Here is a 24159-nt window from a genome sequence, read left to right on the forward strand (position 1 = left end):
TTAGGACACCACAAGTATAGATTCTGAAAGTGGAGTTTACCTGCACACCCAGTCCTACATAATTGAATATGAATCGGTCTCTCAGATCCTTTCCTAAGTTTTTAAACAAAGAAAGTGGCAGGTGAGAAGTGAGGGGACCCTACAGAGTAGGAGTGAGGAGAAAAGCCTAAAGAGAGGGGAGAAGCACCCAGGGATGAGACGAGCGGACAAGCATTGACAACTTAACAGTTCTGCTTGGGGTCAGCACTGCCCAAGACCAGAAGATGCCCCTCCAAGCCTGGAGAGTCAGGCATTGGAGAGCGAACAGGGTCTGACTGTGTCAGACTCCCTCTCAGGGTGTGATACGGCCCCACCCATGACCCCACCACCCCCATAAGGAGTCGTATGACCAGAGAGAGAGAAAGAGAGCAAGAATCCTGCAGAGAATTCCAGACTGATCCAGGAGGAGCAGGGAACTCCAATGAAAGGGTGGAGAGGCTGCTACCTGTTGGGTCTGTCTGACTATAAATAAACCCGAGGGGCCAGAGCCAGCAAATGCCTCCTGGTTGGTGAAGCTGAGAAATCCCTCCACTGACCTCCCCGGGAGCTAGATTCCCAGGGCGGTGGGTAGTGAGGCTGTGGGACAGAGAGAGGCGGCAGCTGTAAGGGGAAGTCCCCCTCCCTTCATCAGTCTCTGGGCTGACCCCAGGGACCAGAATTTCCAGTGCTCAGAATCCAGCTTAGCCATGTCCAGCCCCAACTCAGCCAAGCTACCAGAGGGTTCTAGGAGAATGAATAAATTTGCAGAAGACAGGTGAGGGAGAGTAGGAAAGAGAGAGAAGGGCACAGAGAAGGCAGAAGAGGTGAGGGTGGGCTTATGTGAGTAGCAGGTAAGGCCACGTAGAGGGGCAGCAGGTGTGGCCTCTACTCCAAGCCTGGTTCCCTGGGGACCTTTGGTTACTGTTTTTGTTTGTTTGCTTTGGTTTCCTTTTTCTTGGCAATAGCCTTATTTAGGTATAATCCACATCGTTGCTGGTTTCGATGGCACGATCTGTGTCTGGGCTAAGGAAAGCAGACTTGGCACCATACTTAGCCCTAACAGGGAGGTGATTCTAAAAAAATGGAACCTGCCACTTGAAGAGATACTGAGCTGAAAGCTCTGAAATGAGTTTTGGTCAGTGATACTCAGCCAGTATGGATCTGGGTGGTCCTGTACCTCAGAGTCAGAGCCCAGTCCTTGGCTAGGAGTGGAGTGCCAAGGGACCAAGGTCAGGACTCCATGACTGTAGGCAATAGCGTGGGGTGTCCCTCCCGAACCATGCCCCGGACCAGGCTGGCAAGATAGCTGCTAAAGGCTAAGCAGAGGACAGTGAGTGCTGGCCATAGGACTGGTAGCACCTCGAGGGGTTTGGCTATCCCTCCAGGCCTTGAGAAAAGTTACTCACCTATGTTAGTAACAACTGGTCCAAGAGAGCAGTAAAGATTCTGGCTTTCCTTTTAGATTGGGGATCAGGGAGCCAGTTTAACTGGTTCTTTAGAAGTCCCTGGAAAAGAAACACAGCCCCATCTGCCCTCCAGAAGGCTAGAAGCTTTTAGTGATTTTTATCAATTATTTCTCACGTTCCCCTAACTTAGAGGCAGGGTGAGACGTTTGGTCAAGGAAGAAGTGGCAGCCAGAGGAATCTCGCCACTTTGCAGAAGGGGAGATGCAGGCCAGAGAAGAGCAGAAATTAGTCTAGAGGCTGAATCCAGAAGTCCTGAGTTCCCACATGACATCATCCCCTCTTCAGTTGTCAACCCACACATATGGGACGCTGTGATATTTCTGCCCCCTCGTCCAGGGAGATGGCCATTTTTCGGCCCATCTCCTGACCCCTCCTCTTCGCCTCCCTCTTGGCACTTGGCAGATCCGGGCAGCTATTCCAGGAACTGGAAGCCAAGCACAACAGGTGCTCACGAGGTCATCATGATCAACGCAGACCCTACGCCGGCCTCTGGCTTGGCCTGGTGGGCTGAGAGCTACGAGGCCAAGTGCGAGCGCTGGCAGGAGACCCGTGAGAGCCGCCGCTGCCGCCCCAATGTGACCACTTGTCGCCAGGTGGGGAAGGCGCTGAGAACCCAGCAGAGGGAACAGCTCCAGAGGGCACGACAACAGCAGTTTTTCAGGCAGAGGAACCTGAAGGTGGAAGAGAAAGGCAAGGCACAGAGCCCGCAGGCCAGGGAGCCAGGCCAGGCGACTGACCTCAAAGAGCCCTTGTCTTGGGCCAACAGGATTTCTTCCCCCAGACAGCAGGTGGGCCATGTCGAGGGACACACTTCTCTGGAGGGGATGGGGTGCAGCACCAAGGCAGGTGGGTGGGCTCAAGGTCACTAAGAAGTGATTTAAATGAGGTCCCTCCTTCCTCAGTCATCATAAAGTCTCCCTTAGCCACTTACTCAACAGATATTTTTGTTGTTGTGTTTTTGGGGGTTTTTTTTGTTTAGCTATTTTTTTGTTTTGCACTTGCCTTTTAGGAGAAAAAAGAATCATTTAAAAACAATTCCATAGCTAATTCCTAGTATTAGTTCAAATTCAGTCTATCTAGACGTATCTTCTACAGCATTCATTCATCTGTCATTCAACATTCAATGAATGCTTACTGTAGGCCAGGGACACAGACCAATCTTCTTAACGTCTCCCTCAAATCTCTCTCTCTCACACACACACACACACACACACACACACTTCTCATCTCTATTCTTCTGTAAGGCTGCTGCATCATCCACCTTCTCTCTTTCTCTCAGGCCATCCCAATTCCAATATCGTTCACCTAAGGCCGCATCTGGCCCAGGAAGCCCTAGCTTCCCTAGCTTCTCCAGGCCACCTCTGCTCTCTGTGGTTTTTATGAGGTTATAAATCCTCTAAGATCGTGTAACTTTTAGAGGGCACATTAGTCTGCCCTGGGAAGGAGCAGTGCTGGCAAAACCCAGGGTATGTTGAAATGAGCTCAGCCAGCAAACCATCTGTGTCTTCCTATCCACGTTGTGAGCATGTGGACAGCAGGGATGGGTCCTCCGGATTCCCTGGGAGTAACTGGTATTGTACTGTCCCCTGAATAGGTGCTCTGTTGGGCCTTCTGAACCAGTGCATATGTTATCCACAACAGGAGGTGCTGTTCAGAAAAATGATCCTTGAGCCCAGCTGTAAAATAAAACCAACTGTGTACTTTCTAAGGCAAGAAGGTTTCTATGTGCTTTCATTGAAAAAATAATTTTAAGGAGAAAAAGAACAGAAAACACAGTTACCTAAAGAACTCTTCCTGAGTCTATCAGTTATTTAAGGTTTCTTGAGATTGAGTTAGTCTGCATGATTAGCTGCCACAGGCATTTCCTAGCCTTTTAGTGTTATGTTACAAACATAAAATTTTTTAGTTTGTAAGAAGAAAATATAAAAATAGCAGGCAAAATTGTGACAACTACTGCTGCATTCCTCCCTACAGCTGCCTAATTTACCTTCTCTTCACACAAAACCTCAACAATAGTCCAGCTGTTAATAAGAGGAAGGAAACCACCTCTAGAATAGGACGGCACCTTGGACACCAACTACTCCAAGCTCCTCATTATACAACCAGGAGACTGAGACCAAGAAAAGGCAGGACCTGATCCCAGATCCCCTCACTCCCACCTCAGACCGGTTCTCTTTCCGGGATCAGGGACTCTAGAGAGTATTTGGAGACAAGCTCCGCTCCCCATTTGCCTGAACTGAGGAGGACCGATCCCACCAGCCAGGACAAGAAAGGGCAGGAGCAGGGATAACCTTGTAGCTTTGAAGGCTTGAATGGGGTCCTTTGGTTTTCTGGACCCGAAACAATCACTGGCTCATCTTTCTGCAATCAGCTGGAGAATCCTGTTCTAAGAGGCTCTCAGCATCCCCCACTTGCTTTCCAGGTGTCAGGGACCAGCTCCGAGGTCTTTGCAACCCAACACCATCCTGCCTCAGGCGCCTGGAGGGATCCGGCTGACCACCTCCCCGCCCAGGCTGGGGGCCTTCCACCACAGGACTCTCTCATCAAGAAGCCACCCAAACACCACCGTGGTAAGAGCAGGGCCTTCCTCACTCACTGGGCCGAGGCATTTCCACTCGCTGGCGGTGGAGAGTCCCTATCCCTCCCCACTTCCCTCACTGCCTCTCCCATGGGCTCTGAATCACCCTATCCCTATCCCTCAGGCACTCAGACAAAGGCAGAAGAAACACAGCCAACAATTAAGAATGACGCCAGTCAGCAAACCAAGTGAGTACCTTTCATGTTCCTGACCTCAACTCCTTCACAGCCCATCCATTCCTCTCTTCTAAGCTTTTACCTGAACCCTCCCCCAGAATGTGGAGAGGAGCACAAGGAATTTCCACATCCACCTTAATTAAGAAAAAGGAAGGCCTTCCCCCGGCTTCCCCATTGGCTCTTCAGAAGAGATCAGAGAAGGAATCAATACTCTGCCTCCTGACACTCTTATTTCTTTGATCCATTGTCATTTTTGTTTTTTGTTTTTTTCTTCTCTTCCAGTTATGGAGCTGCAGTTCTAGACACGGTAAGAAAATCCCCATGGTGAAGGTGTTGAGTCAGGTGGCATCTAAGCTCCTCCAAGGTCTGACATTCTGGAATTCCACGGTAAACTCAGCTGGGATGAAGGGGTACCCTCTTCCTGGATGAGCATAGACCTGGGGGCCTGGAAGGACCCTGAGCCAAGGAAGAAAGTTGACTCAGCACAAGCCAATCCTGGCTCGGGTTCCATGTTCTAGGATTTCAGGGAACCTACAATCTTCTTAAATACCCTTTTTCTTTCTCTCTAGAAAATCATCCAGCTTTCTGAGTACCTCAAAGTAAGTAACATGTGAATTCTCCCCTCAGCTCCTCCATCCATCTGCTCCCTTCTCCTCCAACTTAATCTTACCCTCTTGCATTTTGCCCCCCAGGAGGCCCTACAGAGTGAGCTGGTTCTAAAACAGAAAATGATGATTCTCCAAGACCTACTGTGTGCCCTGATTCAGGCCTCTGACAGCTCTTGGAAGGTAAGGGAAATCTTTGCTTGAACAAAGTCATGGACTTCTATGTGTGCTTATCTCATTCTTCTTTCCATACCATCCCAGCAAGAGAAGGGGCTTTTTCGCTACTGAAGAGGCCGAAGGTGGGGGATGGTGCTAAGACCTAGAGGTCAAACATGTCACAGTAAATATATGGGGAAGCTTGGCTCAATCCAGGGTGGTCAGCTGAGGACACACCCATGGAAGACCCAGAACCAAAAGAGGCAAGAGTTTCCATTCTTTAATTTGTTGGAAGGAAGAAAGGACGGTCCCAATTCAGTTAATATTACTGACTGTGATAAATGCAACTATTTTCATATGGGATTCACACCAATATTTATTCCAAGTCATCCTACACCTACTAGTCAGCCCAGACGTGAATGTCAAAGCGGGAAGGGACCTTGGAGATTAGCTAATTTTCTCATTTTGCCAATGAGGAAACTGAGTGTCAGGGAGGTCAGGTGACTAGTCCACAGTCACACTGCTAGTCAGAGGCAGAACTGGAACTAAAATTCAGACCTCCTGATTTTAGTCCATTCATTCAACAAATATTCATAAGTCATGGTCTCTACACTGAGCCCTGGAAATGAGGTTAATTAGACAGGGTTCCTGATGCTAGAGAGCTTGCAGTTTTGTCAGGGAGACAGATGCCTAAACAACACAGAGATGTGAGAAATAAATGTTTTCAGGATATAGTAGAATACAAGGAGGAATGAATGACTCCACAGAAGGGGAGAACCAGGGAAATATTTATAGTTATATTAGTATTTTCCAGGCAAATGTGGAAACAGGAACTATATTCTGGGCAGGGGATACAGCATAGGCAAAGAACCAGAGGCATGATATAGGCTAATGCAGTGGGTGTCCAGCTTTTTAATCTCAGGACCCCCTTATACTCTTTAAAAAAAATCATTAAAATCCAAAGAACTTTTTATACTTACCACTTTGAAATGAAAACAGGAATCTTAAAATATGTATTAATTTTAAAATAACAATAGTAAATAGATTACATGTGAACCTAAATTATATATTTTTGTGAAAAATAAGTATTTTTTTTAAAAAGAGTGAGAGGAGTGGCATTGTTTTATGCTTTTTCAAGTTTTTGTTTGGTTTTGTTTTTTGAGTTTTTTTAACATCTTTATTGGAGTATGATTACAGTGTTGTATTATTTTCTGCTGTATAACAAAGTGAATCAGCTATATGCATACATATATCCCCATATCCCCTCCCTCTTGCGCTTTCCTCCCTCCCTCCTTATCCCACTCCTCTAGGTGGTCGCAAAGCACCAAGCTGGCAAATATTTTTAATGTCTGAATGGAAGACAGCTAGATTCTCATATTTGCGTCTGCATTCAGTCTGTTGTTAATACATTGTTTTGGTTGAAGCATATGAGGAAAATCCAGCCTCACACAGAAATGTAGTTGGAAAAGGGAAGACCTTGCAGATCCTGGATTCCCAGGGGTCCTTGGACCCCACATCGAAACCCCTAGACTTTAATGTTCAGGGAGCATAAGCAGTTTGATGCCACTGGAGCAGAAAGCCCCGGGTGCACAGAGAGAACACCCAACCTCCCAGCCTCCGTGAACATCTGACCTTACCACGTAGATGGCTGTGCTTAGACAGAGAGATGGGATGGGAGGACGTGGGACAAAACTAAGAAGTTTGCAGTGATGTCAAAGAGACTCCTAGGCTCAGCCCTCCCTCTTCATGTCGGTCACTGTATCCGGATTTAGGTGTTTATGTTCAGGGCTCCTGCTGGTTAAGGAAGTTGTTTTCATAGCCGAGTAGGAGCCTGAGACACACAGCTGTGCATGCCAGGTGGTTTCCGGTGCTGAACTAAACTGAGTTGTCTCACTCGTTTATTCAACAGACATCTGATAAGTTCCAACTATGTGCTGGCTTGGGTGCTCCAGGGACAGAGGTAGGGTCCTTTGTCTTTAGGAGTTCCAATAGCAGCCAGGAAGAGAGAGACAGGTCATAAATAACTCTACTGCAATGTGCTAAAGCTGCAACAGCACTTTCTACAAAGTGACACAGAGAAAAGAGAAGGGAGCAATTCTTCTGCCTGAGGTGGTATAGGGTAGACTCGAAAGGAAAGGGACCACTTTAGCGGGGTCTGGAAGGATTGAATAGGAGTTTACCAGTACAGAAGCAGGAATGATGAAGGGAAAGAAGAAGGAAAAGGGTGCTTACAGTAAAGGAATCAGAATGATTACAGGCCTAGTTGTAACAAAGCATAGGGTATAGCAGAGTGTGATGGAAATGAAGGGACTGTGTCAGAGTAGCTCCAAAGATAAGACCGAAAGGGCCTCAGATAGGTCTCTAGAATTATGGTGCTTAAACATTTTCTGTTGAATAGAGTATCTGAAACTTAAATAGTTATAGATTCCCTCTTAAAGGAAAAAGTATATATATATACATACATATATATATATATATATATATATATATATATACATACACACACACACACACACACACACACACACATATATATATATATATATATATATATATATATATATATAAAATGAGAATGCATGCCACCCCAGTTTAAGAAACACTGCCACAGTCAATAATCAGGGGAGCAGTGGGACCACGTTTTCCTCAGGTTTAAAGCCCTACACTTAGCAGTGTCCGGCCCATCCTGAGAAGGAACTTGTCCAGTAGCCGTGGAGTTGCACTCGCTTGGCAGCACGTGTACTAAGATAGCTGTGGTGGGACTTCCTTGGTGGTCCAGTGGTTAAGACTCCACGCTTTCAATGCTAGGGGTGCGGATTCGATCCCTAGTCAGGGAAGTAAGATCCCACGTGCCGTGCGGCGTGGCCAAGAAATAAATAAATAAGTGAAATGAAACGAAAAAGATAGCTGTAGAACTGAATTGAAAGCAATTGATCAGATCTGTGTTTTATAAACCTTATAAAAGGTTCTCTGACAACAGTGAGGACCCTGGCTCCGAGTGGGTGTAGGGGTGGTGAAAGCTCTTGCAATACCGCAGGTAAGACACAATCAGAACTTGAATTACAGCCAGCGTGGTGGGAATGGGGAGGATTTATTAAGAGACATTTCCAAGGTAGACTCTGAGGGCAGTTTCGCTCCATGCTCCTGCGGGGGGCAGGAGTTCCTCCAGCTGTGGTTTTCTCCCTCCCTTCTCCCCCCGCCCCCCCTCCCGCTAATATGAGCCCTTTTTGTCTTCTTCCTCCCCACCAACCCCTCAGCTTCCTGTTTTTAAGAAAAATAGTCTCAATTTTTCAGTTAACAGCTCTTGCTTCCCCCAAAGCAAGAAAATTCAACCCCCTACCCCTCCCTTGGAAAGCTCAACTTCAATGGAAGGACAGTCCCTGACTGCAGTACTTGGGGAAAGTAAGTGAAAGAATGTGGCCAGAACAGAGACTCCGATATTCAGCCAAGTTCAGGCCTTTATTTTTTTTCCATTTGGCCTCCTTAATTTGAATCTCCAACTTCACATGCAGAGAAGCTCACGACAAACTCTATCAGAACACCAGAGATCAGCTCCCTCTGTTGCCTCCACCTTCAAGCTGACTTTGGGCCTTTTGGATGTGACAGGCCCTGGGGCACAGCAGAGACTCCTGAGCTGGGTCCAAGCTTCAGAGCAGAAACAATTCCGGCAGTAGAGAAAGTGAGCCCTCAGTATGGGGCAATACAAACCCAGAGCAGGGCACACGTGGGTTTTAAGTTCTGCAAAGTGGAAATGAGATCTTAAGATGACAGCGCAGTGGGGGATTGGCTGTAGGCCCTAAGCAACCTCTAGTAGAGCAGAGAGATCAGAAGTGGGCTGGTGCTTCTGTGGTGAGGCGGTGGTGTTTCTGGAGAGCAGATCAGAGACAAGCCAAGCAGAAGCAGGAGCTGAAGCCCTCAGACCGGCACCGGGTGGGTATGGCCTCCACCTTGCTCCCTTTTACAAGCAGGGGCACTATGCTCTCTGAACCCTGGGTTCCTGGGATGCAACTGCGAAAAAAGGTCCACAATGGCCTGTAAAAGGTGCTTCTTTCCCCATACTGTACCACTGGGCTTCACGTAGGGAGAGCTGGGGCTCAGACCAGGAAACCACATGCCCCATTTGCAACAACTTGGCTGCAACTTTCCTGCCTGCCTTGGGGAGTCTGGGCAGGCAGAGCTGTGGATCACAGATGTTTTCAAGCCCCAGACTTGGGCGGCCCTTCGTCTCCACTGAAGGGGCTAGCCTGAATTGTCTTCTATTATAATGTGAATGGAAAAGTAATCTGGGGTGTGGCTAAAGCACAAAACCAGTTGGAAGAGGCAGACACTGGATAAAAACCATACTAAGGAAGGAGAAGGGAGCTACCCAGAAAGGGTAGAAGACTGGGGGAATTGTAAGAATATTGCCTTGGGCTTGTCTGTTTTCTTCTGAAACTACGGCAAGAAAAACTGTCAAACTTAGTGGGTTTGATTGCATCCTGCAAATTAAGAGTTTAGGCAAAGGAAAATACACAGAGTCAGACTCTCTGAACCCGGAGCTGCGGTACAGGTGGAGGGAGCTGATTTCAGGACTTGTGGATTAATAATGAACAGGCCATGCAGGGGAGTAACTTTTCCCAGTTACTCCAGAGCCCAGAACAGTGGAAGTCTTTGTCCATCTGTTCTATCTGTCCCAAAGCCCTGTGGTTATTGTAGATGCCAAATCCTGACTCTCGGCTCTCACACCAGACATTGTGAAAGACATTAATAGCAGGAGGCACTTTGAAAAATTATTTTTGGCAAAGGCTTTTGCTTTTGCAAGGCCCCGCTGAGGAATACTGGAAGGAAAAAGGGTGGAGGCGCCTCCTGGCTCCCAGGGTTAGAAGAATTAGCCAAACAAGGTCAAAACAGGAGCTGTGAGATACCACTTCCTGCCTCTCCCAGGTGCCCTGAAACTCAGTGAGGGAGACAGACCTCAAAACAGAGGCTGGGGCTTCCCTGGTGGCGCAGTGGTTGAGAGTCCGCCTGCCGATGCAGGGGATGCGGGTTCGTGCCCCGGTCCGGGAGGTTCCCACATTCCACGGAGCGGCTAGGCCCGTGAGCCGTGGCCGCTGAGCCTGTGCGTCCGGAGCCTGGGCTCCACAACGGGAGAGGCCACAACGGTGAGAGGCCCGCATACCGCAAAAAAAAAAAAAAAAAGAAGAAGAAGAAGAAGAAAAGGAGAGCTTAGAAGCTTTCCTTCAAATGGGCCCTTGCTATGATACCCTGAGCCATTTGATACAAAACCCCAAGGTACACAGAAGACTTTGGGGGCCAGTCTGATTCTTCCTTCTCCTATTACAGAGAAAGAGGAAAACATCCTTTTCTTTCCAAACATCCATCATCTCTCCCCCTCCCTACCTCCTGAAAGAGCTCAAATCCACATACACTGTTTATTCTAAGCAGTAGGCTGGGAATACGGAACAAAACTCTTTGCATGCTATATTCTAGCCCAAGCTGTATTCTGGCTAACTCATCCCATTTGCTCCAGGGCCAGCTTAATGAAGACAAATTGAAGGGCAAACTGAGATCTTTGGAAAACCAGCTGTACACCTGTACCCAGGTAAGCATTCTGGAGGACACTTCTAGCCCAGGAATCTAGAATTAAGGGAGAGAATGCTTGAACCTCAAGCTTACTCTCTAGAAACATCACCTGCTAGAGATTAATGCACCCACCCCTACTCACCCAGTTCTGGCCTTTACCATTTTCACTTTGGTCTCCAATTCACCAAAACACTATCTGCATCCCCCTCTCCCTTTCTCCTGGTGTCCTTCACTTTGCACCCTAGGAAAGGAAGCCCAGCACTAAGCACTTTGCCAGCTCCGGGGGAACCTTGAGAATACCTGGAAACGTAGGGAGAGGCCGTTGCTAAAGATTAAGCTCACCTGGATAGAACTTCACAGGCCCTAATATTTGAACAGATGAGTTGGATATTACAATGAAGTCTCGCGAAACGATTTTCATCCCATGGGCAACTTTTATCTAGCAGCAATCCCTGGGAGAAAGTAAAAGACTGTGACTCCTGGCTTTCTGTGGCATTGTTAGCCGGCTCCGGTAATCTCTTGATTGGCCTGATCTTGGATTATATGAGATAGAAAAAAGTCAGTTTTCACACTCGAGAAGTGATAGATTTCTGACAGGCGGAGAGATAAGTCAAGAGAACGTGATGGACCGGCCAGACTGCTCCCACTTGATGTTAGGAAGATAAGGTGGCCATGTAGTTAGAATTCTGCAGGGGAACATAGTCTATATAGTCTATGGGTTTGCGGATCCACAACTTTTATTTTTTCAGTAATGCCAGCCAAGCTCATAAGAGACTGACATATAATCCAGAATGCCAGTCTACTCATTTTCAATGGGGGATAAAGCTGGTCAGTGACCAGCATGGTTAAGTCCAATAACCTGGACATAACCATTATGATCTCAACCAGTAACTCCTGTATCTGGTTTCTAATGACAATTCCAAGAACATAAGACCCACTCAACATTTAAATCCAAATTTTCAGATGACTCCAAAGCTAAATGGAAATGATTTGATATTGAACTCTAAATTTGCATTATCTAGACTATCTCTTACCCAGTTGGGTAACCCAGAATCGATAGTAAAAGGCTCCTGCTTTCCCCAAAATCACAGGGCATAAAAATGAAAAGCACTGGAAAGGCAAGACCCCCAGTGAGTTTGCAAAGCTGCTCTTGTGTCTTTTTCTTTTTGACCTTGAAGCCAGGAGAAATTCTAAAAATACAAATGTATTAATTTTTAAAACTTGACTTTACTGAATATTGTTCAGATCCCCAAGCCTACAAAAATAATTTTATTTTTTTAAAAATGCTCCCTGCCTCAAAGGAGTTTACAATCCCTTAAAGGAGACAGATGAGTCAATAGATTAGAAATATAGATACTATGTGAACACCAGTAAAACTGCCTAATCCATAAAGAGTCGGGGAGTAGGTATGGTTGGCCAAGTTTATCAGAATTTATGATTCTAGGGCTGAATCTTGAACATGGGTAGAAGTTAAGCAGGTGAAAAGTGTGGGTCACGGGGCCTCCCTGGTGGCGCAAGTGGTTGAGAGTCCGCCTGCCGATGCAGGGGATACGGGTTCGTGCCCCGGTCTGGGAGGATCCCATATGCCGCGGAGCGGCTGGGCCCGTGAGCCATGGCCGCTGAGCCTGCGCGTCCGGAGCCTGCGCGTCCGGAGCCTGTGCTCCGCAACGGGGGAGGCCACAACAGTGAGAGGCCCGCATACCGCAAAAAAAAAAAAAAAAAAAAAAAGTGTGGGTCACGATACTCTAAGCAGAAGAAGCTTTATGGGCAAAGGCAGAGGCTCAAAAGCACAGTGCTTAGGGGACCTACAAGCAGTTCAGCTTGCGTGGAGGCAGCATGAGATGAAAGTCTGGGCTTGTAAGTAGGAACCATGCCAAGGAGTTTGGACCTGATTCTTAGAACACTGAGAACCACTGAGAGATTTAAGCAGGTTGTGATGGGATCAGATTTAAGTTTTAGAAAGAACCCTCTAGCTGCAGGACTGAAAAGGGTTTGAAGGGAGGCAAGGCATGAAGATAATACATAGTCTCTATATAATCCATATAATAGTGTTACTAGGGTCTGAACTGAGGAGGCAGTAGGGATAGAGGATACAGGTCATGAGCTGTTAGAGACGTTGACTTGACAAAGCTTGATGATGAACTGATTCCTTGAAGAAGGTGAGAGAGAAATCAAGGATGATTCCCTGGTTTAGGGTTTGGGAGACTGGGTGGGTGGTGATGCTGGCCACTGAGATAGGAGCAGGTTTAGAAAGATGATTTCCCTTTGGAAATGTCGGATTTCAAAGGCCTGTGGAAGGCCTAGGGGAGAATGCCCGGCATGCCCAGGGCAGTTTTTTATCCCCACTCACCTCTCACATCACCTGAGGGACTTTCCCTGCCGGCCTCCAGCCTGGAAGAAGGTCCACCAGATTACTGACATCTCTGCCCTGTGGGCAAGGATCAATTTCTTTTCATTTCTGTATCCCTGCTCAGGCTTTAGCACACAGTAGATCAATGTGTATTTGTTGAATTGCCTCAAATTTACAGAAATACACTTCTTGGGGATTAAATAAGTTGCTATTAGAGATGGAAGACCAGAAAAACAGCTATGAGCAGAAGGCCAAGGAGACACTGCAGAAAGTGCTGGAGGAGAAAATGTGTGCAGAACAGCAACTGCAGAGCACACAGGTGTGGGGATGCTCCATAATCCTTGGGGCTGGGAACCCTGGGGCAGTCTGGGTGGCAAGGGAGCCAGCTGCACAACTCCCTGGAACCCCCAAGGCACCACCTTCTCCTCTGATCTCCCTCAGCGGTCCCTGGCTCTGGCCGAGCAGAAGTGTGAAGAGTGGAAGAGCCAGTACAAGGCTCTGAAGGAGGACTGCAGGACCCTGGGGACCCAGAACAGGGAGCTGGAGAGCCAGCTCCATGTGCTTCAGTCCAAACTGCAGGTACCAGGCCCTGGGGGTAGGGAGGTGGGGAGGGAAGGCAGCGTTTAGGGGAGGGAGGTGTTGACAGCAGTGATGAGAGAAGCTGCCGCTGGGCAGGGGGCCCCAAAGTTAATTTTGAGTTTAGCAAGGATATCTGCACTGCTCATGCAAATGACCTAAGTGTTCATTGAAATGACATCATCCAAATGCAAAGAGCTGGGCTGGAATAGTCATCAGCCTACTGTCATACCCCAACCCACTCTCTGCACCCCATCCCAGCAGGGCATCCAGTTCAGAAATGCCCACTACTGGGGCAGAATAAATGTCACCAGTTTACTTACAGTTTGAGTATCAACTAACACATCTTGCCAATGTGTTTTTTAAGCCATTACAGTAGACCCTTGGCATTCTCAAGGGTTCCATCATTTCCAATCCGTGTTTACCTTGGAGAAGTTCACTAACCTCCTAAGCCTCAGTTTCCACATCGGTAAAATGAGGATAATAATGGTACCTCTATCATAGGATTGTTGTGAGGATTAGGTGAGGAAATCCATGCAAAGCACTTAGCACAATGCCTCGCACATATAAGCTCTCAATAAATATTAGCTATTGTTTTTCGCAGATTTTACTTACTTGGTTTGGAATTTCGAGGACCCACCTCAAAAGTGTCTCTTTATACTTTTACTGAAGCTGGGATCTGAGAATCCTAGTGTGTGCCAGTTCTAGAAATAAGATCAATTAAGTGTGAAAGTTGTTTTTGTTTGATTTGTTATGTTTTTTAACAACCTAAACCTTGTGTGGCTCTAAGGTGAGCAGGGAGAAAGGGGAACATTTTGAGTGATTGTAAAGAATTTGTTGGGGGGATGGTGGTCCAGATATCAATATGTTTGAGTTTTATATACAATATCCTATTATTAGCAATGAAGAAGAGTGCAACTCTAGTTCAAAGTCATTAAAAAGACATTTGTAATTCCCTTATTACCTCGAGCACTTTGTACTCATTGACATCATATTTGTTTATGAAGAATTAATGTGCCAAATGTAGGAAAAGGAAGAACAGATCAGACAGAGGAATGGGGGTTAAAAACATTTAAGATTCATCTATAGATTTCCTTTCAAATCTATTACAAAACAGAAACCTTAGAATTTATTTGCTTCTCGCTTTTTTTGCTTCTCACTTTTCATATTCTTATGTACAAGTTATTCTTATATTGTTCTTTAATTTTTTATTTTAAAAGGCAAAGAATTTCTCAAAGGACGTTAAAATTCTTTTTTTTTTTTTTTTTTTTTTTTTTAAAAAAAGCCCATTTGATAAGAAACAGCAAGTGAGTCGTCTTATCACAGGAGGGAACCTTGCTGGGCGCTGCACGGCAGCCACATCTCACCCACTGTTCTCTTCCTCGAATCACCTACAAGGCAACTCTCCTGAAGGCCCTTTTCTTTTTAACCTTAATTCGTTGTGAAAAATGATCCCACCCGCCGCCTCCCCCCACCCGCCCCCCCCACCCCAGATAGCGTGAGAATGAGAAGTAAAGACAAAGTGAAGACATCTAGAAAAGTGATGATTCAGTATTCCTTAATTTGGGCATTTACCCAAATGTATACCTTGTGAACATCAAAAATCGAATGCACTGTTTGCTATAAGCATGAGGAATAGAGCAAAGCGAAGAATTTTAAAACTTTTCCTATTTTTCCATTTCCCTAAGGCTCCTTCCAGCTCTAAAATTCCACAATTTTCTACACTTTTCCTCTTCCTTGGCATCTGCCCCCCACCTTCACCCTAGCACTGACCTGCTTGTGTCCACCCCTCCTCCTCCTTCCAGGGAGCAGACAGTAGAGACTTACAGATGAACCAGGCCCTATGGCTTCTGGAGAATGAGTGCCAGGAGCTGCAGGCCAAGACTGAACACCTGCAGGGGGACAGAGACCTGTGCAGCTCGGATACCCAGCACCTACAAGGTACCCTTCTCCTTGGAGGCCTCTGGCTGAAGGAGCCCAGAGAAAGGAAGCTGGGTGCAAATGCTTCAGTCTTTCACTTGTTCCTTTGGTTGACTTGGCGATTTCATTTGACTTTGAGAAAAAGTCCAGGCTGTTTTAATCATCCAAGACAAAGGATCCAGCCCATCCCTCTAAGCCAGAACACAGCAGTCACGTGTCAAGGCCGCATTCCTAATTTAAAGGGAAAGGTCAGTTGAAACACAAGGCATAGTGAAGGTTTCCCAGTCACAGCCTCTGTCAGCTGAGAGAGAACCAAATTATGTGCACATATAACCCTTAATTCAGCCCACTGTTGATGCAGATGAAATCCCAGGTAGTCGGGTTCTGGTTCACCTCTTCCAAACTGGGACAAGCAGAAGAAAGAGCAACTTCCACTTGACACTGGTCAGAGGCCATGGGCAAGACAGCATCTGTTACTAATTTCCAGCCTCAGGGGTGAGCTCATTAAGTCTTAGGTTCTTCTGTTTTGGTTTGCATTATTTCATTTTCAGATCAACTAAAGAGGTCAGAGGAGGAGAAACTTGCCCTGGTGACCAAAGTACAGCAGTTGCAGAGTAAGTCCCTTTTCCAGATTCTGAAAGTAGCACAGGTGGCTTTTTGGTGTCCTTGGGGCTCCTGCCCCACGAAAGGCACCCAAAGAAGGGATGGGGAGCCCGGTCCTTGGCATAGCCTCTACCTCTGCATTTTCAGACTCTCTTCTTGTGCAGTGAGGTGATTTACAGCTCTTCACAAGTTCCACATTAGCCTCTGGGTTTTTTTATTTCTACTTTTCTCCACCATGTTCTCTGACAACCACCTGCATTTCCCCCAGAACTGCAGATTTCAAAACGTGTCGAGTTTTATAAGGTAGTTCTTATTTTATTTATTCTAATTTATTATGTACATATGTCACATAGACCTCTGTCACTAGGAATGGTTCAGAAAATAAGCTCACACTACCTATGCCTCAGTCCACTTCAAAATTACACGTTGAGGCCAAAGAAGAAAAGGGACGTCTCAGAAGAAAAGCAGGCAATTTCTGAAAAGCCGGAGAACCTGATTCAATTAATAGCTCTGCTGGTTGCCCAACACCTTAACCTCTGACACCCTGACAGGGAAGTTTCATGCAAACAGTAATGAATATGAAAACAGCAAGACAGCCACAGGGGTAAGGGAAAAAGAACACCAGCAGAAGCCGGGCTCCTACACAGTGGGAGCTGAATGGGCAAGTCACTTCAAAATCATGCCTTTATTTCTTCAATACATATTTATTGAGCCCCTACCAAGTGCCAGGCACCCTAGACACACACTGGGGATACAGTAATGAACAGAGCTGGCATGGTTTCTTCCCTAACAAAGCTTACATTCTAAGGAAACACTGCAGTGGACTACGGAGTTTCTAGGAACAAATATGTGTCAGGTATTAACAACGGCTACAGAGAACAAAATAAAGCAGGTTAAAGAGAAAATAGTTGCTATTTTACACAGGGTCATCTGGGGAAGTCTTTCTTCTAGGGTACCATTTAAGCAGAGACTTAAATGTACATTGTAGGAAAAGACATAAGGAGGGTGTGTTCATAACACAGCACCACAAACTGGGTGACTTAAAGAACAGACATTTACATTCTCATAGTGCTAGAGGCTGGAAGTCCAAAATCAAGGCATCAGGCAGGGTTGGTTCCTTCTGAGGGCTCTGGGGGAAGGATCTGTTCTAGACCGCTTTCCTTGTTTTGGAGATGGCTGTCTTGTCCATCTCTTCACACGTCTTCCATCCATCCACATCTGTGTCCAAATTTCCCCTTCTTATAAGGACGTCAGTCATATTAGGTTAGGGCCCATTCTAATGTCCTATTTTAACTTGATTACCTCTGCAAAGAACCTGTCTCCAAATAGGGTCACATTCTGAAGTACTGGGAGTTAGGGCTTTGACATATGAATTTGTGGGGGGCAGCGGGGGGAGACACAATTCAACCAACTACAGATGGGAACACAATCATTAAGGTTCTAAGCAAAGTTCTGAAAGGATACTCTTCGCAGTAAATATGCTAGCACAGAAAAGTTCCTTGTGTTTTCCAACAGGTCTGCTTCAGAATCAATCCTTACAGCTTCAAGAACAGGAGAAACTCTTAACAAAGAAAGGTCAGCAAATTTATTTCCACAAATTCTAAGATACTGCCCTTTCCTTGTCCGCCTAGAGACAGAGGGATGGACTACATGACCTCTTGGAGTCCCACCCAGTTCTGGAAGTCTGTTAGGTCAGGGAGCTAGAGGACCAACCATTTTAAGGACTCGTCACTGGCTCTGAGAATACTTTAGTTAGCCTCCTCTCCTGAGAGGTATATAAACTGTGAAAAGGATTTCTACTCCCTCTGAAAACATATGTCTGTATTGAATATTTCAATAAATTGATTTTGAACTCAGGGTTTTATGTTAATTTTTACCCTTAACTTTCCAAACCACATCCAGCTCCCCAAGTAGAAACCACGTCACATGCAACAGTCAACCTCACTCTGAGCCCTCAAGTCTGCTGCCCGAGCTTCCCGAGAATTCATCATACATCTGGAGGGGCAAAAGCTCCTCATTTATCCACTGCACATGGCCCTCTGTTTTGTCATCACAATCACTGGGTAAAATATAAAGAAAGAATTATTATGCCCACATAGGATGGATAAGAAAATGAAGGTAATTGAAGGTCTGTGGTCATACAAACTAAGGACACAGCTACGACAACAATCCAGAATTTCTGACTCCCAGTCCAGGGCTCTCTTCACCAAGATGTAGACTGTCAGGTGGCATTCTCATCTCACCATTTTGAACAAGGACAGAAGGAAAATGGAGTTATACTGAAGCATCCAGCAAACCTCCCAGCCTAAAAGATGTAACATGCAACCAAAGAAACTAAATTAATAAGTATTTTCTAAAAGAATCTGGCGTTAGACGGGACTAGAGATACAGAGAAAAGTAAAATGCCAACCTTGCCCTCAAGGGGCTCAAATTCCCGCTCTCTGTCCAGTCTGGGCAGGGTCCCAGTGGATGTTCTTTAAAGGTCAGAGAATTGCAATCCACACAGTCTGGCCAGGGACAGGCCCTTCCTTATTCCCTCCCGCCTAGGGGTTCTCTCAGTGTGTAGGGGCCATTCCTCAGAGGTATGGGCCTCACTATCACTGTGAATCTGGCTGATTTTTCAGATCAAGCTTTGCCTGGGTGGAGTCCAAAGCCCTCCCATAACGAAGTGGAGCCTGAGGGTCCAGGGAAGAAGGACTGGAATTTCAGAGACCAGCTCCAAAAGAAAACTTTGCAGCCCCTGGCCAAGGAAAAGGAGGTGAGATGGTGACCTCAGATAGTAAGGGGCTCATCCTACAGTGATAGGGAAACTGCTGGGAGGCAGCCAGACAACAGGCATTTCAGAGCTTAAGTTGTGATTGGATGCCTGCAGGTATTCATTTAGGCCTGAATAAAACATCTTTGCTTTCGGGTTAACTTGTCAATCTTTTCTCTTATTTATACCAACCCTTATTCAAGGTTTTACTAAAGAGTTACTTTTCAGAAAGTCAAGCTAAACTCAAACACATTTAACAAACACATTAACTCCTCAAACTTTGTCCTACATTGAGTATCTTAAAACTTTATACAGTGTCTTTTAAATAACAAAACTCTTCCTATCTGTATACTCACAGAAATACGTAGCTCCAGAAGTGTTCACATGCAACTAGTCCCCAGCAAAGAGACTTGCACTAAGATCACTTCCAGGTTGTGTGTGCTATAGGAACTTCATTTTTGTGTGTCTCCGTTTACAAAGCACTGGCACATACAACTGTCACACATGTATAATATATAATAATATGCATTATGATCAATCATTTAAATGAACACATTACAAACAAACTAGGTGAGACAGTCAGAAGGCAAACTGAAAGCTCTGAGAAAAGCTGGGGAGGATGGAGGTAAAAATTCCAAATGAATGACAGGGTCACTTACACAGGGCCCTCTCCCCTACCTGGGCTCTGTCCCTGACGGAACTGTCTTGATGACCTTGGTGGTGTTCTCCCGCCCCCCCCTCCATCCCCCCAACACAGTGCAGAGAACTGCATTCAGAATTAGACAACCTCAGTGATGAGTATCTCTCCTGCCTGCGTAAGCTGCAGCATTGTCGAGAAGAGCTGAACCAGAGCCAGCAGCTGCCTTCCAGAGTTAGAGGGTCTATCCTCCCAGACAGCCCTAGGTGACCGTGGGACGATTCCTCCTTTAGCCAAATCTTGCCCATAAAATTGTTCAGCCACTGCCAACATCTGACCAGCCGGCCCCGTTCAGCTTGGTTTATACTGTGCTGAGAGTATAGCAACCATGTAAAGAAACACTGGCTCATGCCTCTAAGCCTAATTTTCATGGAACGCCTGAGCCTGAAGGGAAAAACTTACTGAAACGGTGTTCTTTTAGTCTATTATGGGCATAGTGGCAAGGACAGCGTGACGAGAAAAGGAATATAAACAGAGGACAATTTTGCTGAGTTATTTTCCACTTTTGATTATTCATATCAGTATTTAAGTACCTGGCCCCCGCTGGCTGTGGTTCGCTGGGCCAGCGACCGTTGGAAAGTGGTTTTATCCTGAGGGAGGTGGCAAAGTGAGAGAGACAGATATAAAAAGCTTTTTGTCTGCCACCAACCCAAGGTTTTCCACTGGGCTAGAATGGGAAGAAGGAAGATTCTTTTTGCCTGCATCTTCTCTGACCAACCCATGGCCTCTTTCTCTTCTCTCCCGCCCCTGCTCACAAAGGCAATGTGGCCGAAGTTCCTGATGCTGATGGCACTGATGGCTATAGCAGTGGCAGTGTTCCTGGCCAATAAGGACCTCCTGAAGTTCTGGAGAACTGGTGACAGCTGCCTTGGGTGAAAATCAGAGGCAAGAAATTCAGTAAAAAACTCAGGTCTGGGTACTTTAATGTGTGGGTTTTTCCAACTCAACTGAGATTTCTGACCCTAGTTTTTTTTTAACCTGCTGTAAAAAAAACCAAATAAACTGGGGGGCTTCCCTGGTGGCGCAGTGGTTGAGAGTCCTCCTACCGATGCAGGGGACGCGGGTTCGTGCCCCGGTCCGGGAAGATCCCACATGCCGCGGAGCGGATGGGCCCGTGAGCCGTGGCCGCTGAGCCTGTGCGTCCGGAGCCTGTGCTCCGCAATGGGCGAGGCCACAATGGTGAGAGGCCCGCGTACTGCAAAAAAAATAAAAAATAAAATAAATAAACTTCACCTGATGGCCTCTGTTCCAAAGAACTCTGTTTATTCCTAAAGCATCCTGGTCTACTCTCCCTAGTCCAGTTCAGCATAAAAATGGCCAATTTATTACAGCATTCTTCCCTAGTGTCGAGATGCTTGGAACTGGCACTTGAGATGATTCCTATTTGCCATCTCTGACCTAGAGCTGATCATTTACCGAGCTCCTTCTACACAGGAAAAGAGTTAAAGTCAGAGGGCCACAGCCGGCAGTGTGACTATCTCAGAGGAGACGCTGAGGTCAGCGAAGTCATTCTGAGTCCTACATCGAGTTCTAAGGTCCTTCTCCCAAGTGTTTAGAATGTTCCTCAAGGATGGGAACAAGCTCTCTGGGACACTAAAGGAATAGAGCAAGACTGGTGGTTGACCACGTAGCCATGAGATCCGGGCAGTGAACACCCGTAGTGGAGTCTGGGCTAAGCAGTTGTCATCTCCCTGGTTCATGTGAAAAGTATAGGGGACAGGATAGCCCAGGAGGATCCCAAACACAGTACAGAGATTCCAGTCTGAGGAACGGAGCCTGCTGCAGGAGACTGCCAGGGATCGGTTCCTCCGTGGCCCCTGCAAATGTGTGATGATCTCAGCCACGAGGGCCTTTAAGTCCTGAAGCTGGTCCAGGGAGCAGATGGAAGGGTGAAGCTGAGAGCTGGAAACATCCACAAAGACTGTGGTACCAAGCAGCACCTGCTCCAAGTGCCGACACACATGCTCAGGAAGGACAATCAGGCTGTTTTCTCCAATCTCAAGGATGTGAAGTCCCTGGGTCGGGAAGCCCAGGCCCTGCAGCTCCTCCAGATAGCTCTGGAGCTCTGCTGCCCCTGCACAGTTGCAATCATAGAGCAGAGCTGGCTTCAGTCCCCTGGCCACAGCCAGCACCTCTCCGGCTAGATGAAGGCAGACAGCTCGTCTCTTTCCTATGCCCAGGGTCTGCTGAGCCGCTGCCACCAGCAGCTGAGGACTTGGTGCTGACATGGGATCTGGCAGCAACAGTAAGCATGGCCTCCTCAACTAGTCACATTTCCCTCCCCTGGGCTGCATCTCTGAGCTCCAGACACTTGAAGAAGGGCCTAAAAACAAAGCAGTAGCAGGGGATTATTAACACCAGCTAGTGACATACCAGGAAACCTGCCAACAACTTTCCCTTAAGTCTTACAGCATCTTCCAGAGGCCATTTCCCCCTCCCTCTGCTTTGGAATGCTAACCCAGCCCAGACAAGATGGGGTCACCGATGCTATCTGATTTTTTTGGTTGACTTGGCCTCCATTAGTCCCCAATTCATGTGTCTTTCTAGCCTACGGCTAGATTTATATTCTCTCGGGCTGAATTTTGCCTGTTTTAATTTATTTTCTCTGATTCAAACGTTAAGGAGTTTGGGGCAGAAAGGAAGCAGAGGAGTTTTTGGCAAAATCCTGAGCATTTCACCTAAAACTGCCCTCCGAGATAGAGTTCTAGGTTCCAAATGCACCGTTTTCACGGCCAACTCCCCCTTCTCTTCCCGCCAATAGTTGGAAGAAGAGCAATCTGATTAAACTAATATACACTAGAATGTGGACTACCAACCATCTCACCCTGAGACAGAAGAGTAAATAAATGAAATCGGGTAGAATTGCAAGAGGGTTGTATTTTAACTTCTGCTGGTCCCGCCTTCCCCTACTAGTGGACATCCACGGACCCTCGGACGATGGGCTCACCTCCACCCCTACACCGTTTCCTGAGCATAGTATCGTAATTTGTTAAATGAGGCAGAGGTCTCTCTCACACATACATACGTTCTTCTACTTCCGCTGCACGTTCAGGCTCAGCAACTCCTGCCACTTTCCTGCCCGCTGCCAAGAAAGCCGCTAGGCGCCCGCCCTCTGCCACACAACTGCCACACAACTGGAAATCCCACCGCGTGGGCAGGTCCTTTCATGCCGGCGGGGCCAGGGTCGGAGAAGTCGATCTATTGCGCATGCCCAACACGTCCCCCGTCCCGCCGCCTTCCTTGACGTCACCCAGTCCGCCCGCGCGCCTCGCGTTAGAACTACCCGCAGGGCAGCCCGGCTGAGTGCCGGAGGTCTGGGCGCCTGCGGCCCGGCCCCTTCCGGCCCCTTTCCATTCCTACGCAGATGCGGGCCGCACCCGGCTGCTTAGGAATGGAAAGAGGCGGGAGTGGAAGGAAAGAGGCGGGTGAAGCTAGTAGCCCGCCGCCGCCCTCCCTCGGCTCCGCCGCTTGCCCTCCTTCTGTGTTAAATTAAGTCCGGTGTCCCGTTTGACCCGGAAGGCAGAAGCAGGGCACTCGACGTAAAAACACGCTTTGATTTGTCTCTGGAGAAATGTACTTTCCCCTCCAAACGAAACTTATCTCAAGACAAGCGACGTGTTTTGCATAATACCCTCACCTGTGGGTGCTGGAAAGTTTTTTTTGTTTGTTTCTTACTTTGACCTACCTAAATCCTGAGAGGCTGAATTCCGAGAAGTGGGTGGACAGGTGTCCTGGCCAAAGTTTGTCATAGCTAAGCAGGGTGTGAAGTGCATGAGCATTCACGCCGAACAAATGTGTGCTAGGTATGCTTCTGGGCGCTGGAAGTATTACAGCGTAGAAAACAGACAAAAACCCCACCTTCTTGGAGCTCAAACTGAGGAATTCAGTTTGCTGACTTCACATGAGAAATGAGAGGCAGAGGTGCAGAAGCTTTTCAATCAGGTCATTAGGAAGAAAAAGTTAGTTCACTGAAAGGCTAACTACCAGTGATATGACCCATACCACGAAGGGAAAGAATTTCTTGAGAAAATTCGTATCTGAAGAGATAGCCCAAATTTATTGATACATGGGCAGGGCAGAGGCTAAGGGAACTGCAGTCACCTACACTGGAAGTTTCACTCCTGGCTGTACCTTGGTGGCATCTTCAGACTGTGAAAAGAGACCACTGTAGAGTAAAGGTGGGGCCAGCCTGGAAGGAGGTCCAGCTTGTAGGGGCTCCCACACTAACGTTCTTAGCTCAGAGGGAGTCAGAAGCAGAGCAGAAACTAATTTTAGAATTTTTTCCATCCCCATATTTACTTTATTTTCCCATGGTAGTTAGCAATCAGTTTCTGAAATGAAGGACGTATTGAGTTAATGCATTTATTCTAACAATAAATATTTGAGAACATACTATGTACCAGACCTTGTGCTAAGGGCTGACAGCAAAGTCCAAGACAAACAGTCCCTACCTCCAGCAAGTCTGTAGTCATGCAGGACACAAACTGAGCAATTACAAGGGAATTGATTATTCTGAAAGAGGAACTATAGGGTGCTATGGGAACATATAGCCAGGGACCTAATTATGTGGGCAAGGGACCAGTCCAGATCCAACATTTGCCCTCCCAATTTACACCTACAGCTAATCTAGTTTAGTGGGGTGGACAGTGAAGAAAATGAAAAGCTGGGGACACCACCTAACTCCCTTCCCAGTCTTA

The 24159-nt window shown here is 46.9% G+C and overlaps 2 protein-coding genes across 5 annotated transcripts; one reads left to right on the forward strand and one right to left on the reverse strand.

Moving 5' to 3' along the window:
* Positions 1–1945: 1945 nt before the first annotated feature.
* On the forward strand, positions 1946–17614 carry LOC132484425 (TRAF3-interacting JNK-activating modulator-like). The gene is made up of 12 exons (XM_060090943.1): positions 1946–2272; positions 3907–4054; positions 4187–4250; positions 4521–4545; positions 4808–4837; positions 4931–5026; positions 10509–10580; positions 13090–13230; positions 13353–13490; positions 15293–15428; positions 15959–16021; positions 17526–17614. The coding sequence occupies exons 1-12, from the start codon at positions 1946–1948 to the stop codon at positions 17612–17614; spliced, it is 1329 nt and encodes a 442-aa protein (XP_059946926.1).
* Positions 16389–22713, reverse strand: LOC132484426 (UPF0739 protein C1orf74 homolog). 4 transcript variants are annotated; one of them, XR_009531190.1, is made up of 3 exons: positions 22488–22713; positions 17475–21785; positions 16389–17348 (listed from the first exon to the last, which is right to left on the reverse strand). XR_009531190.1 is itself a non-coding variant. In XM_060090944.1 (2 exons), the coding sequence occupies exon 2, from the start codon at positions 21688–21690 to the stop codon at positions 20911–20913; it is 780 nt and encodes a 259-aa protein (XP_059946927.1). In that variant the 5' UTR covers positions 21691–21785; positions 22488–22713; the 3' UTR covers positions 16389–20910. The 4 variants fall into 4 exon arrangements, 3 of the variants coding, with proteins under 3 accessions (XP_059946927.1, XP_059946928.1, XP_059946929.1); XM_060090944.1 differs by having other exon boundaries at positions 16389–21785; XM_060090945.1 differs by having other exon boundaries at positions 16389–21785; positions 22484–22713.
* Positions 22714–24159: the final 1446 nt, after the last annotated feature.

Source organism: Mesoplodon densirostris, chromosome 2 (genome assembly GCF_025265405.1).
Source record: "Mesoplodon densirostris isolate mMesDen1 chromosome 2, mMesDen1 primary haplotype, whole genome shotgun sequence".
Lineage (NCBI taxonomy): Eukaryota > Metazoa > Chordata > Mammalia > Artiodactyla > Ziphiidae > Mesoplodon > Mesoplodon densirostris.